The 12147-nt window shown below is 66.3% G+C and overlaps 1 protein-coding gene across 1 annotated transcript; it reads left to right on the top strand.

Moving 5' to 3' along the window:
• The first annotated feature begins 2878 nt into the window (after window positions 1-2878).
• USP43 (ubiquitin specific peptidase 43) lies at window positions 2879-11970 on the top strand. Its single transcript, XM_088065606.1, has 15 exons — window positions 2879-3106; window positions 4150-4290; window positions 6899-6999; window positions 8101-8193; window positions 8370-8505; window positions 8572-8695; window positions 9103-9265; window positions 9377-9488; window positions 9622-9725; window positions 10006-10083; window positions 10158-10287; window positions 10415-10763; window positions 11006-11146; window positions 11306-11449; window positions 11522-11970. The coding sequence occupies exons 1-15, from the start codon at window positions 2945-2947 to the stop codon at window positions 11968-11970; spliced, it is 2427 nt and encodes an 808-aa protein (XP_087921732.1). The 5' UTR covers window positions 2879-2944.
• Window positions 11971-12147: the final 177 nt, after the last annotated feature.

Genomic DNA, 12147 nt, shown 5'->3' on the forward strand with positions numbered 1-12147 from the left:
GAAGGAAGATGACAAATACAGTGCCACTGAAAGGCAGATTCACACGGTGAGCATTCTTGAGGCTCACTCCGGTGTGCAAATTGCCTTAAATTGGAATGAACTGGAGTTACCTGTGGGAAAGGCACCGCTGCCTGCTCCAGGCCGGGTGGGATGCACTGACAGCCATGGGGTGCCTCTGCCTATGCTTGGAAAGACACTGATTCAGTTTTCGGTCGTTGGCTGATGTGTGCTGTCAGAATTCCTGCACTGGCATCACAGGGGGCAGCTGGGGCGTGCTGACAGGTTCCCGGGGAAAAAAAATTTCACTGCCCAGTGCTTCTTAATTCTGGCAGGCTTGGGGTTTTTAACATGACTGAGTTTCACCCTCTCAGTTTAGACCAATTTCCTTGGCTATGTTTGTCGGCTCTCCCTTCCCATCCATCCCCCTCTAACAAACACCAGGTTCTGATCCAGCTCTCAGTTCAGCTCCTGCCTCTGGACTCTCCAGTCCCCTCACTTTTCTTTAGGCTTTTCTCCACTTTCCTTAAGGAGTTGCTTTGGGTTTCTGGTTCCCCAAGCCCTGCCTGGGTTTCCTCCCTCCCTCCCTGCACTGCAGCTCTGGCTCGCGTGGGATGCTCCAGGCCTGAGTGTCCGGCCAAAACTGGCCAGAGAGAAACAACAAGTGCTTTTCTCTTCAGTGAGCCAGGAGCTGCTCTAGATAAACCCATTCTTCCCACACTGCATGAGGCACAACCTGCCCTTGTTAGAGAACTGGGAAAGGAAAAGCCCCACATCCTCACACAAACGCTCTGGTGGATCCTGGTTTCCATCTCCTTGGGGTCTGCAGCAGGGCTTGCAGTGTGTGGTGCTGGGAGCAGGGCCAGGAATCTGCCAGGAGTCCCAGGGAACACTCAGGACTCTGCTTTATGGATTGTCACCTTTGGATAGGAGAAGGGACCCAGATGTTAAGGATGTCTTTCCCAAAGGAGCATTTTATCCATTGGCTTTGTAATGATGGATTTCACAGCTTTGGCCAGGAGGATGCTGAGGAATGAACTTCAGTAGTGGATGCAGAGTCAGCTCAGGAGTCAAACCTCTGGGCTTGGGGGGTTTGTAGCTGGAATTTCAGCTCAGCTCAGACTTCCCTGAGTGTCTGGGCCAGCAAGAACCCTGGCAGTGCCAGCAGCTTCCCTCAGGCAGGCTGAGAGCCCCCACAGGGCTGGTGGGGCTCTGCAGGGCCAGGGGCTGCCCTGAGCCCCTGCACTGCATCCCCCAGCCCAGAGTGGCTCCCCAGGCACAGCAGGGTGGGACCACCCCCGACATGGTCCTTCCATGGCCATTCCCGTCTTCCCAGGAGGGAAAGCTGAGTGCCCAGGCTGGCCCCGGGGTGGCTCCGGGTGGGAGCTGCAGTCCCTCCAAGGCAGCTGCTGTGTCGGGGGTCTGGCAGGGGGCAGGGGGTGACCCCAGCCAGGCTCTCAGGGGACATCCCGTGCCAATCAGGGCTGGCTGAGGGCGGGAGGAAACTTCTGCTGTGCTCAATCCTCTCTTCTCTCTGGATAAGCAGCTCCTGGGCCCGGGGCCACTTGTGGTGGAGCCGTCCCTGGGGACCCAGGGCTGGCTGATCCCCCTCCATCTGCTCAGCAGACGCAGCACGGGATGGATTTAGCCTGAGATCACTCCAGGGGCAGCACACAGCCCTGTGCCCGATCCGTGCCCGGCACACCGCTGGCTGCCAGCCTGGCATCCCCCTGGGACGTCACCGTCCTGTCACCACCCCCGTGCTCAAACCCCAGCCCAGGGACTGGACTCCCCTGCGGGGAGAAGCGACCGTGACATCCAACAGCACCTCCTGACCCTTCCTCTGTCATCCTGCTCCATCTCCCTAACCCCAAACAGACACCAGGGTGTGGTGCCAAACAGTGTGGGGTGGGCAGGAGGCGCCAAAGGCTCTGGACGCTGCCAGCACTGGGTTGGAAACCCCCTTTTTGTGACTCTGCGAAGGAGCTGTCATTGTGTCCCCAGAGCTCAGTGCGGAGCGTGCAGAGGTGACCACTGTGCCACCGCTGCAGCTCAGAGCGCCCGGAGGTGGCAGAACTCGGGCATCTCGCAGTGACGCCGTGACACCCTGAGGCGAAGCTGAGGGCAGCAGGGCAGCGCTCGTGGAGCAGGGGCGGGACTGCCGGGAAAGCCGTGGAGGGGACAGAGGGATGGTTCACCCCGGGCGGGGATGAGGGTGGGCTGGGGCACCCCGGGGGGATGGGGGGATGGCTCACCCCTGGGGACAGGGGGCGTGGAGGGCTGGCTCAGCCGGTCGATGCTGCGGTGCCCGGGGTGATGCTGGGGACACCGGGGCAGGCGGGGCACGGCCGCCCGTGCCGCCAGCGGCACCTCCCCGCTACCCCCCCTCCTCCGCTCCGCTCCCTCTTCCTCCTCCTCCCGTCTCCCTCTCCCGAGCCAGCCCGGCCGGGGGAGGAGCCGGCCGCGCACAAAACCTCCCGCCCGGCCCCTCCGGGCCCCGCTCCGGCACCGGCACCGGCGGCGCCCCGCGCCCGCCCGGGGCCATGCGCGCCGCGGCGGGGCCGGGGCCGGGGCAGGGCGGCGGCCGCCCGCGGCCATGAGCGCGGTGGGGCCGGGCGGCGGCCCCGGGCGGCGGCGGCGGGCGGGGGGCGGCGGGGCGAGCCCGGCGGGGCGGCCGCGGGCAGGGGGCGGGCGGCGGCGGCGGGCGCTGCGCTCGCTGGGCAGCCTGGCCGGGCGGCTGCTCCGCACCTGGGCGCGCCTGGCCGGGGGGCGCGGGGCCCGCCGCGCCGCCCCCGAGGATGACGAGGGCGGGGTCCGGGGGGGGGCGCGGCGGCGGCTCGGCGGGGCGGCCCCGGCGACGGCGGCGGCGGCGGCGGGGGGCGATGCGGGCGGCGGGGGGCGGCCGCCCGGCGCGCAGGGGCTGCGGAACCACGGCAACACCTGCTTCATGAACGCCGTGGTGCAGTCCCTGAGCAACACGGCGCCGCTGGCCGAGCGCCTGGCGCTGGGCCGGTACCGCGCCCGAGCCGAGGTCACGCAGCGGCTGGCGGCCCTGGTCCGCTCGCTCTGGACCCGCGACTACAGCCCGCAGCTCTCCGCCGAGTTCAAGGTACCGAGCGGCCCGGCCCCGCCCCGCGGCCCCCGAGCGGCCCCAGCTGACCCCGGCCCCCAGCGGCATCCCCTGCCCGCAGCGGTACACCCGGCTCACAGCTCCCTTCAGCCCCCTCGGAGTCCACTGACGCCCTTCCCATGCCCCTGGAGCCCACCGACACCCTTCCCAGCTCCCCAGAACACACCGACACCCTTCCCAGCTCCCCAGAACACACCGACACCCTTCCCCGCTCCCTCGGAGCCCACTGACACCCTTCCCCTGCCCCCCAGAACCCACCGACACCCTTCCCAGCTCCCATCACCTTCTCCCCTGCCTCATCCTCCCCATGGACCCTGCCCTGCCTGACACCCCCAGACACCTCCCTGTTGCTGTCACCTCCCTCTGGCCTGGCCATTGTCCCCTGAGCTCCCAGGGCTGGCCATGCCACAGAGCCCTGAGGGTGAGCTGCTGCTGGCTGTGGTCATGGCTAAGACAGGATATTACCCAGGAGCCAAATTCAGTGGCCTCAGGCTCTGTCCCTGAGCGTGTGTCACACCTCTACCGGGTACATGCCCGGGTGCCAGGGGCATCACAGCATGTCCAGGCTGGCATTGCAGCTCCCCACACTCAGGGCCACGTGTTCTCTGCCCGAGTGACATTACCTCTGTGCTGCCAGCAAAGTGCTGCTGCCACTGAACTTTGCGAGGTGCCCGGGGGAGTTCCCGGGAAGCCGAGCCCTGTCCTGGGATGGGCTACATTGAGTTGATGCCATCAGAGTGCCCGGGGCAGGTGGGACCTGAAGGTCCCCATGGCTGAACTTGCCCATCTGGACTTCATTGCGGTTTTCCCTGTGTCCTCTCCTGTCCTGTTCCTGGCCGCTGGAAGGAGGGACACGGCTGAGCTGCCTCAGCTGCGTGTGCTCCGTGTCCCCGCTGCTCTGCTGGCCCCGGGGTGGCCGTGATGTCCCTGCAGAGGCTGTAGCAGGGATGGGGCTGGCATGTTTGGGGTGGGTGCTGAGGAAGAATCCGTTCATCAGCGCCTGCCCCGCCCGTGTCTTGCAGAACATCGTCTCCAAGCACAGCTCGCAGTTCCGGGGCAACGCTCAGCACGATGCGCTCGAGTTCCTGCTCTGGCTGCTGGACCGAATGCACGAGGAGCTGGGCGCCGCCTCCCCCGCCCAGCAGAGCCGCGGCCCCACGCAGGTGGGTGGCCCCGAGGGGTGGCCGCACGCCCTGGCTCGGGGAGAGGCGTTCGGGCCAGGTTCGGGACCAGGGACACCGGGATGTGCTGCGAGGCACCAGGATGGAGTTGGCCCCCGCCCGGATGGGGATGGGGATGCTGTGGTTCGGTCGGTGCGCGGGTGAAAGGATGATGGGAGCTGAATGCTGCCGGGCTGGGCAGGGGTCGGAGCGCTGGGAGAGTGGAGGGTGTCGGCAGGAGCCCCTCCAGCAGAGCATCCCGGCTCTGGGGGCATCCTGGTCTTTGGTGAGGAGGAGATGCAACCCCCCCCGTCCCTCCATGCCTCCAGCTAAGCCCGCTGTAATTACAGCTCGGCGGCTTTGCTGCTGGCAAAATGAGTAATTAAGTCTTCCTCAATCCATCTGCGCTCAGGCATTGCCCTGGCCCTGGCCCTCCCTGCCTCCTCCTGCCCGCTCCTTCCTCGCTTGCTGCTGCCTGCCGGGCACTGCCTGTTGCAGGGGATGGATTTGAGCTGGGCTCAGCAGCGTCCTTTCCCTGCTCTGGGGTGACACCCGGCTCAGGAGCATGCTGTCCCCACTCTGGGTGACTCCCATCTTGGGTCTGAGAGCAGCTCCCTCCTCCCTGTGCCCAGCTTGGGGTGTCGTGGTTGTGCCAAGTATGTGGGTTGGGGTCCCGGGCAGACCCTGCCCAGCCTCCAGCACAGCTCTGTCCCACAGGAAGAGCTGGGCTGTGGTTCCTGTTGGAATACAGCTGGAGTGCAGAACTGGGAGTACTGCTCCACTGGTGCCATCTCCAGAGCCTCTGGAGAGGCTGCCCTGCCTGGGCAGGGTCCTGCAGCCATCCCTGCACCGACCTGAGCTGTCCTCAGCCCTGCCACCTTTCCCGGGAGGCATTTGGATGCCCCAGGCTTTTTGGGAGAGCCTGGCAGTTCTCGTTAAATGTCAGGTGCCCACGTGTGCTCTGATCTGTGCGTGACACCGGCTGAGCCACCTGGACGTGGTGCCACTGCAATGCCCGAGGCACTACCCTGGCTCGGGATGGGGCCTTTTGTGTGTCCCACAGCATCCGTGGTTTTGCCTGGTATCCCCCAGTTTTGGCCCCTTTTGGTGATGCCACCTGAGTGGCACCAGCACGCCCTGTCCTTGGGCCGGGACACCCGGCAGGGCTGTGGCCCTCTGTAAATGGCCGGGAAGTGTCTGGAGGGAGCTGTTGGGCAGGAGGAGGGACCAAAGTGGGGACCAAGGCTTGGCTGCCAGGAGGGCTGGAGGAGGAGGCATCCCCTGGGTATTTGGGGGGCCATGTAGGGCACAGACACCATCCCCTCTCAGCCACACCAGATGGACCTCAGTGCCAGGCAGACCGTAAGGACACGTCAGGCTCAGCAGGACCTGGTGCTAGCAGATGGCATTGAGGAAAATCCACCTCTTGGCCAAAATCTTCAGTGATTTTCAATCTTACTCATCGAGTGAGTTACACCAGTAACTCACTGTCCTACCCTGAAACAGCCAAGTGTTTTTTTACTGACACTCCTTTCTGCAGCATCTCTTCTGCCATCAGGCTCCAGGGGTGAAACTCCTGTCCCCAGCATGGGCATGGGGTCTCCTGGTAGGTCTCAGGGCAGCGGGCAGGCAGGGAGATGTCCCCTAAGCAGGCAGGTTTGGCTGTGTCACACAGTCACATCCCAAAAGAGTGGAGCAGGAGAGCCGGCTGCTCTTGGGGTCCCTGCGGCACATCTCACGTGTCAGCGAGGCACCGTGCCAGGCCAGCCTGGGGGGCTGAGTGCCTTGGCAGGGCTCGCTGTGCCCGGGTTTGGCACGCCGGGAGCCGTGCCAGGAGCCGTGCCGGGGCTCGGTGCAGAGGGAGCCGTGCCAGGAGCCGTGCCCGGGCTTGCTGCCGCTACAGATGCTGGCGGAACGCGCAAAGACACGGCCGGTCCTGGGCACCCACCTGGCCGGGAGGGCACCGAGCCAGCCGGGGCTGCTCGCACCTCCCGGATGCGGGTGATTTGCCCGCGGTGAATTCGCACCCAGCCGTGCTTCCCTGGGGCGGGGGCACGCACGGGAATGTGCACATCCGCTCCAGGAGCTCATCCCAGACACACAGACACACACACGGACATACTCTCCATGCTCCCTGCAGTGTCCCACCCTCTCACCCACCCACGCTGCAGCTCCCAGGGCCCGTGGAAGTTTGCTTGGCACAGTGGGAGGGAGCCAGCGTGGCTGGGCCACCTCAGCCAGGATCCCCTCCGGGAGCGTTTCTCCTGCCTTGAATGCATTCCTACCTCCAGTTCCTTGGTGTCCCGGAGCTCTGGCTACCTTGGAGCGGGGGTCTCACCATGCAGACCTTCATTAACCCTTCGTGCCCCAGGCTGGCCGAGGGATAGGACGTACCCAAAGGTTCCCCTGGAGCAGTCGTGTAGGCAGCCTGGAGGGCACTGCAGTGCCAGGCAGGCAGGTGCCAGAGCCTCTTTGGCATCACCTTCAGCCTATCCTCGTGCCACAGGGACACCAAAGTTGGGCTTGGTTCACTCGGACGTATCCCTGACGCTCTGAAGGACGTGTCCCTCACCCTGTAACCTCACTCACCACATGTCTCTTGCCCCTGCAGCCTGGTAAGGACGGGAGCAGCAGTGCCAGCAGGTCCCTGCCAGGCACCCAGCACCCCCACGGGCAGAGCTTCGTGCAGAGCCACTTCCAGGCCCAGTACAGGTCAGTGGGGGGACCTGTGGGATCTTTGCCCTTCTGTGAGCCCCAGGTGAGCACTGTGAGTCCAGGGAAGGGATGAAACGCAGAGGATCTCCATCCATCCCACCCACCCCAGCCATGGCAACTCCTTCCCCTAAAGCACTTGAAAGTGTCCAAGGCCAGGCTGGACAGGGCTTGGAGTGCCCTGGTGCAGTGGCAGTGTCCCTGCCCGTGGCAAAGGGGCTGGACACGCTGCTCCTTGAAGGTCCCTCACAACCCAAACCACGCTGTGCTTCTGTCACATGACTCAGGACTGTCCCAGCCCTCCAGCACAAGGGTGCCCCTCTGTGGGACACCCACAGGTTCATCTGGCTGGGACTCATGGGATGCTCAGGCCACCCTGTCCCCAAGCCATGGCACTGCAGGCAGCAGGGGACACATCTGGCATCACAAGCCCTTCCTCCTCTCTCAATTAATCCCTCGTCCTATATATGAAAAAAGGCACTTTAATTATCCCTGTTCCACGTGCCAGAGCCGTCTGTGCACTAAAGGATTTATTAATTTGTGTGCCTGTTTCCCAGAGAGCTGAGTGGCTTTTCAAGGTGACAAATAACAAGGACTCAGGATTTTGGTTCGGATTTTAATTTATTCTTTCTCTTTTTGTTGAACAAAAAGGCAAAGAGAGAAAAACGAATTAAAAAAAAAACCCAAAACACCAAAAAACCAGCAAAAAAACCCCAAACAAAATCACACACACAAAACCAACAAACACAAAAAAACAAACCAAAGAACAGAATTAGGAAGAATCAGCAGTAGGTGGCTGTTGGTGCCAGGGTGGGCAGGGGTCCAGCAGTGTGTCCCCAGGGCCATCCTGGGGTCAGTCAGAGGCAAATGTCCTCCTGCTGTCCTTGTCTGCTCCTCCCACAGCCCAGCCATGACCTGGGGAGGGAGTCCTGTTCCTCCCAACACCCCGGGGTGTTGTCCCTGGGGTCACTTCAAAACCTGGGACGATGGATTTGGGATGTGGTACCCGGGATGCAGCACTGGTGCCAGGGTGCTGCAGCCGCAGGGTGGGCAACCGGGGGGCCGTGCCCGCTCCGGTGACGCTCCCCATCCATTTCCCAGGTCCTCCCTGACGTGCCCTCACTGCCTGAAGCAGAGCAACACCTTCGACCCCTTCCTGTGCATCTCCCTGCCCATCCCACTGCGCCAGACCAGGTGAGCCCCCATCCACCCCGCGGCGGGACGGCCGCTCCGGCCACAGCAATTTGCACATTTCGGAGTAAACCGAACACGGGAGGTGGCGGCAGCACCGGGGCCAGGTGACAGCCGCAGCAGCCGTGTCCATCGGGTGTGTGCCATTCGGCGCTGAGCTGCGTCCCCTGTGTCCCCAGAGCTCTGAACGTCACGCTGGTGCTGCAGTGCGAGCGCTGGCGCTTCGTGCGAGTGGGGCTGGCCGTGCCGCTGCTGGGCACCGTGGCCGACCTGCGGGCGCTGGTGGCGCGGGAGGGCCGCGTCCCCCCGGAGCAGGTAAGGGGGCTGGGCGGGCGGGGCGCGGGGCTCGGGGCCTCGCGTCGCTGAGGGAACGGCCCGCAGGTGATCCTGGCCGAGGTGTCCCCGCGGGGCTCCCTGCGCTCGCTCGCTGACCCCGAGGCGCTGGGCCCGGCCGGGGAGGCCGCGCCTGTCTACGCCTTCCAGCCGCCGCCCGCCCGCCGCGCAGGTACCGCCCCCTGCTCCGATTGGCTGCGGCTGCCGGCCCGGCCCGCGCGGATTGGCTGCGAGCGCTGTGCTGCTTTGCGATTGGCTCTGGGTGGAGGGGCGGGAACGGCCACGGGATTGGCCCGAGGCCGTGGATCCCTCGCTTTGATTGGTGGGAGAAAGTGGATCCCTCATTGGGATTGGTGGGGCAGTGGGTCCTCTCTGCTGTGATTGGTCAGAAGCAGCTGCACCCCACTGGGACTGGGGGAGGCAGTCTCTGCTGGGATTGGTGGGAAATGGATCTCTTTGGCTGGGATTGCTGGGAGAAGGCGTGCTGCACTGGTATCGATGGGAAGGGCGGTGGTGGGCAGGGCCATGGCACTAATTAGCCCAGAGCTAACGAGGGCCCCTCGTTTTCCCGGCCCACAGGGTGTCCCCGCAGCCTCCCCGCGTCCCCCTCAGTGCCACGGCCAGAGGGGCCGCGTCTGCTGCCCAGCAGCGCCCGCTCCTCCGACTGCCTGCACCGCGCGCCCGGCAGCCGCATCCTGCTGCTGCTCTGCAACACTGCGGGCACGGGGCCGCAGCTCGCCAGGTACCTGTCACCCGCCTGTCACCCGCCTGTCCCCCTGTCCTGCCCTGCCCTGTCCTACCCACTCACCGCCCGTGTGACACCCAGCCACGTGTCCCTGCTCTCTGTCCCCAGGTTCGGGCCACCGCTGCTGCTGCGGGAGGAGCGCGGCGTCTCCTGGGAGCAGCTCCAGCAGAACATCCTGGCCCAGCTGAGGGGGGTCCTGCGGGGAGAAGTCCGGCCACAGGTGAGCCCAGGGAACAGCCCTGTCCCCTCAAAGCTATCAGGTTTTGGGCCCTAAGCCTGGCTTGCCCAGGTGCTGCTGCTGGGCAGGGGATCCCTGTCCTCTGGTGACCCCACAGTCCCTGCTCCCCTGACAGGGCGCGGGAGCCCTTTTCCGGATCCGCCTGGCCGGGGGCTCGGCCCCCTGCACCTACCTGTCCCCTCAGGATCCCCATCCTCTCTGCCATCCTGCCATTGACAGGTAAGGGGCTGCAGGGACAGGACTGTCCCCAGGATGTCCCCTAACCCCTGCAGGCAGCCAGTGGCATCACCATGAGTGGGCAGTGTCGCTGTGCATGGCTGTGTTGTCACCCTGGGTAGCCACAGTGGTGGTCACTCTGCTCCCCCAAGAACTGGGTCCCTGGCCCAGCGTTCCCACTGGTGGCTGTGGTGGCTGTTCCTGCCTGCCACCACGGGCTGGCAAGGAGGTGTCCCCACGGGGACAGGGGGTCTGGAGACATCTCACCCTGTCCTCCCCACAGGGCCCTGCAGCTGAGCGGGGCTGGGGGCCCTCCCCACGTGAGACTGACGGTGGAGTGGGACATGAGCACCAAAGAGTGGTGAGTGCCTGTGCCCGGACTGGGGGGACACTCCAGCATTCGGGTCACCCTCGCTGGTGACACGTTCCCCCCAGGCTGTTCGGGAGCATCCAAGAGGAGGTGGTGCAGGACGCGGCGAGCGTGCGGCAGCAGCAGCAGGCGCACGGGCAGCAGCACAGCTGCACGCTGGACGAGTGCTTCCAGCTCTACACCAAGGAAGAGCAGGTACGGCACCCCCCCGGGCACCGCCCAACCCCGGCACAGGGGCTGTTGGTGCCTGCGGTGCTGGGGGTGGCTGTGGAGGTGGCGGGGCGTGACAGGGAGGGAGGTGGCCATGTCGTGGTGTCCCCAGCTGGCCCCGGACGATGCCTGGCGCTGCCCGCACTGCAAGGTGCCCCAGCAGGGCACGGTGAAGCTCAGCCTGTGGACGCTGCCGGACATCCTCATCATCCACCTGAAGCGCTTCCGGCAGGTGGCCGAGCAGCGGCACAAGCTCACCACGCTGGTGAGGTTCCCGCTGCGGGGGCTGGACATGGCCCCGCACGTGGCACAGCGGGGCCAGCCCGGGGGGCAGCTCCTGGGGCGCTGGGCGCCCTGGCAGCCCCCCCTGCGCCTGCCCCCCGGCTGCCCCCGCGACCACCTGTACGACCTGTACGCGGTCTGCAACCACCACGGCAGCATGCAGGGCGGCCACTACACCGGTGAGCGGGGACACTGGCGACAGGGGGTGCCAGGGGACAGGGCAGAGGGGAGCCGGGCTGCAGGGGATGGCATTGCACCCACCCCAAGGCAGGCAGGACGCCGGGATGTGCCCCGCAGCACCATCCCATTCCCCCAGTGTGTCCCTGCACCATGGGCTTCTGGTCCCCCCTGCACCCCGGGGCTGGGGACATCCCGGGATAGAGCCCCCGTCACCCCTCACCCCGTACCCCCCCGCCCCCAGCGTTCTGCTGCAACGCCCTGGACGGGCGCTGGTACAGCTACGACGACAGCCGTGTGGAGGGGGTGCGCGAGGCCGAGGTGAGCACCCGCAGCGCCTACATCTTGTTCTACCAGCGCCGCCGCGCCGCCGGCTCCGGCACGGGTGAGCCCCAAATCCCTGCCTGCCGCACACCGGCACTGCCGCGGGGCACAGCCGTGTGGTCACACACAGCCCTACATGTGACCCACACCTGCCCCTGCCCCCCGCACACGTGTGCGCACACACCTGCTGCACCATCCCGACGGGTGTGCGCACCCCCAGCCCACCCGTGCCCCAGCCCCGGCCCACGCCCGCCGCTCCCCGCAGGATCCGCCGCCTCCGCGGGGCACTGGGTGTTCCGCCTGGCCGCCTCCGAGCCCCGCGACGACCCCAACCCCTCGGGCTCTGTCACGGCCCCGGAGAACGGTGAGGCTCGGGATGCTCAGCCCCAGGCCCCCCCCGTGCTCCCTGCCCGCCCTGACCGTGGTTCCCCCGCAGGCGGGTTCGAGGCGAGGCCCCCGGTGCGGGGGCTGCAGGGGCTGCACGGCCGCAGCCCCAGCGTGCGGACCGCCCCCGCCGGACCCCCGGGACAGGGGGAGCCGGCCCCCCCCCGCGCTCCCCGACGGCTCCGCCGGGCCGCCAGCGCCGAGGGGACCCCGCGCCGGCCGCCGCCGGGCCCCGGCAGCCCTGGAGCCTCGGTGCCGCAGGGGGACGCGGGTGTCCCCCCGGGCCGCTGCCCCCCCGGCCCCCCGGCGCTGGGGCGGCCGCGGAGCTCAGCCAGCCTGCCCCCCCGGCCCGACGGGGGGCTGCGCAGATCAGCCTCGCTGGGCAGGGGTGCGGGGGGGCCGGCCCTGGCCGCCCGGGGTCCCTCCGGGGCCACCTTGCAGCGGGGCCGGCAGCCCACCGGCCCCCTGCGCTCCCCGGCCGTGCCTGAGTCCAGCTTCTGAGCCATGCATGGGGGGCATCACCCCCCAGGAGCTGTATGGCATGTCCTGAACGCATCTGGGGGTGTCCCACCGCAAGCGTGCCTGAACCAGGGATCCCAAAGCAGGAACATCCTGATCTGGGGGCTGCCAACCCAGGGATTTCTGAGCTGCGGGAAATCCAAACCAGGGTATCCTGAC

Source organism: Pseudopodoces humilis, chromosome 21 (genome assembly GCF_049639895.1).
Source record: "Pseudopodoces humilis isolate 2021_Gansu_Grassland_sample_001 chromosome 21, ASM4963989v1, whole genome shotgun sequence".
NCBI classification, from domain to species: domain Eukaryota; kingdom Metazoa; phylum Chordata; class Aves; order Passeriformes; family Paridae; genus Pseudopodoces; species Pseudopodoces humilis.

Bases quoted from the DNA above. Each gene is read 5' to 3' on its own strand.
- USP43 (XM_088065606.1), top strand. From the start codon at position 2,945: ATGAACGCCGTGGTGCAGTCCCTGAGCAACACGGCGCCGCTGGCCGAG. The intron at 9,726-10,005 runs GTAAGGGGCTGC...TCCTCCCCACAG, and splicing joins TGCCATCCTGCCATTGACAG to GGCCCTGCAGCTGAGCGGGG. The intron at 11,450-11,521 runs GTGAGGCTCGGG...GTTCCCCCGCAG, and splicing joins TGTCACGGCCCCGGAGAACG to GCGGGTTCGAGGCGAGGCCC.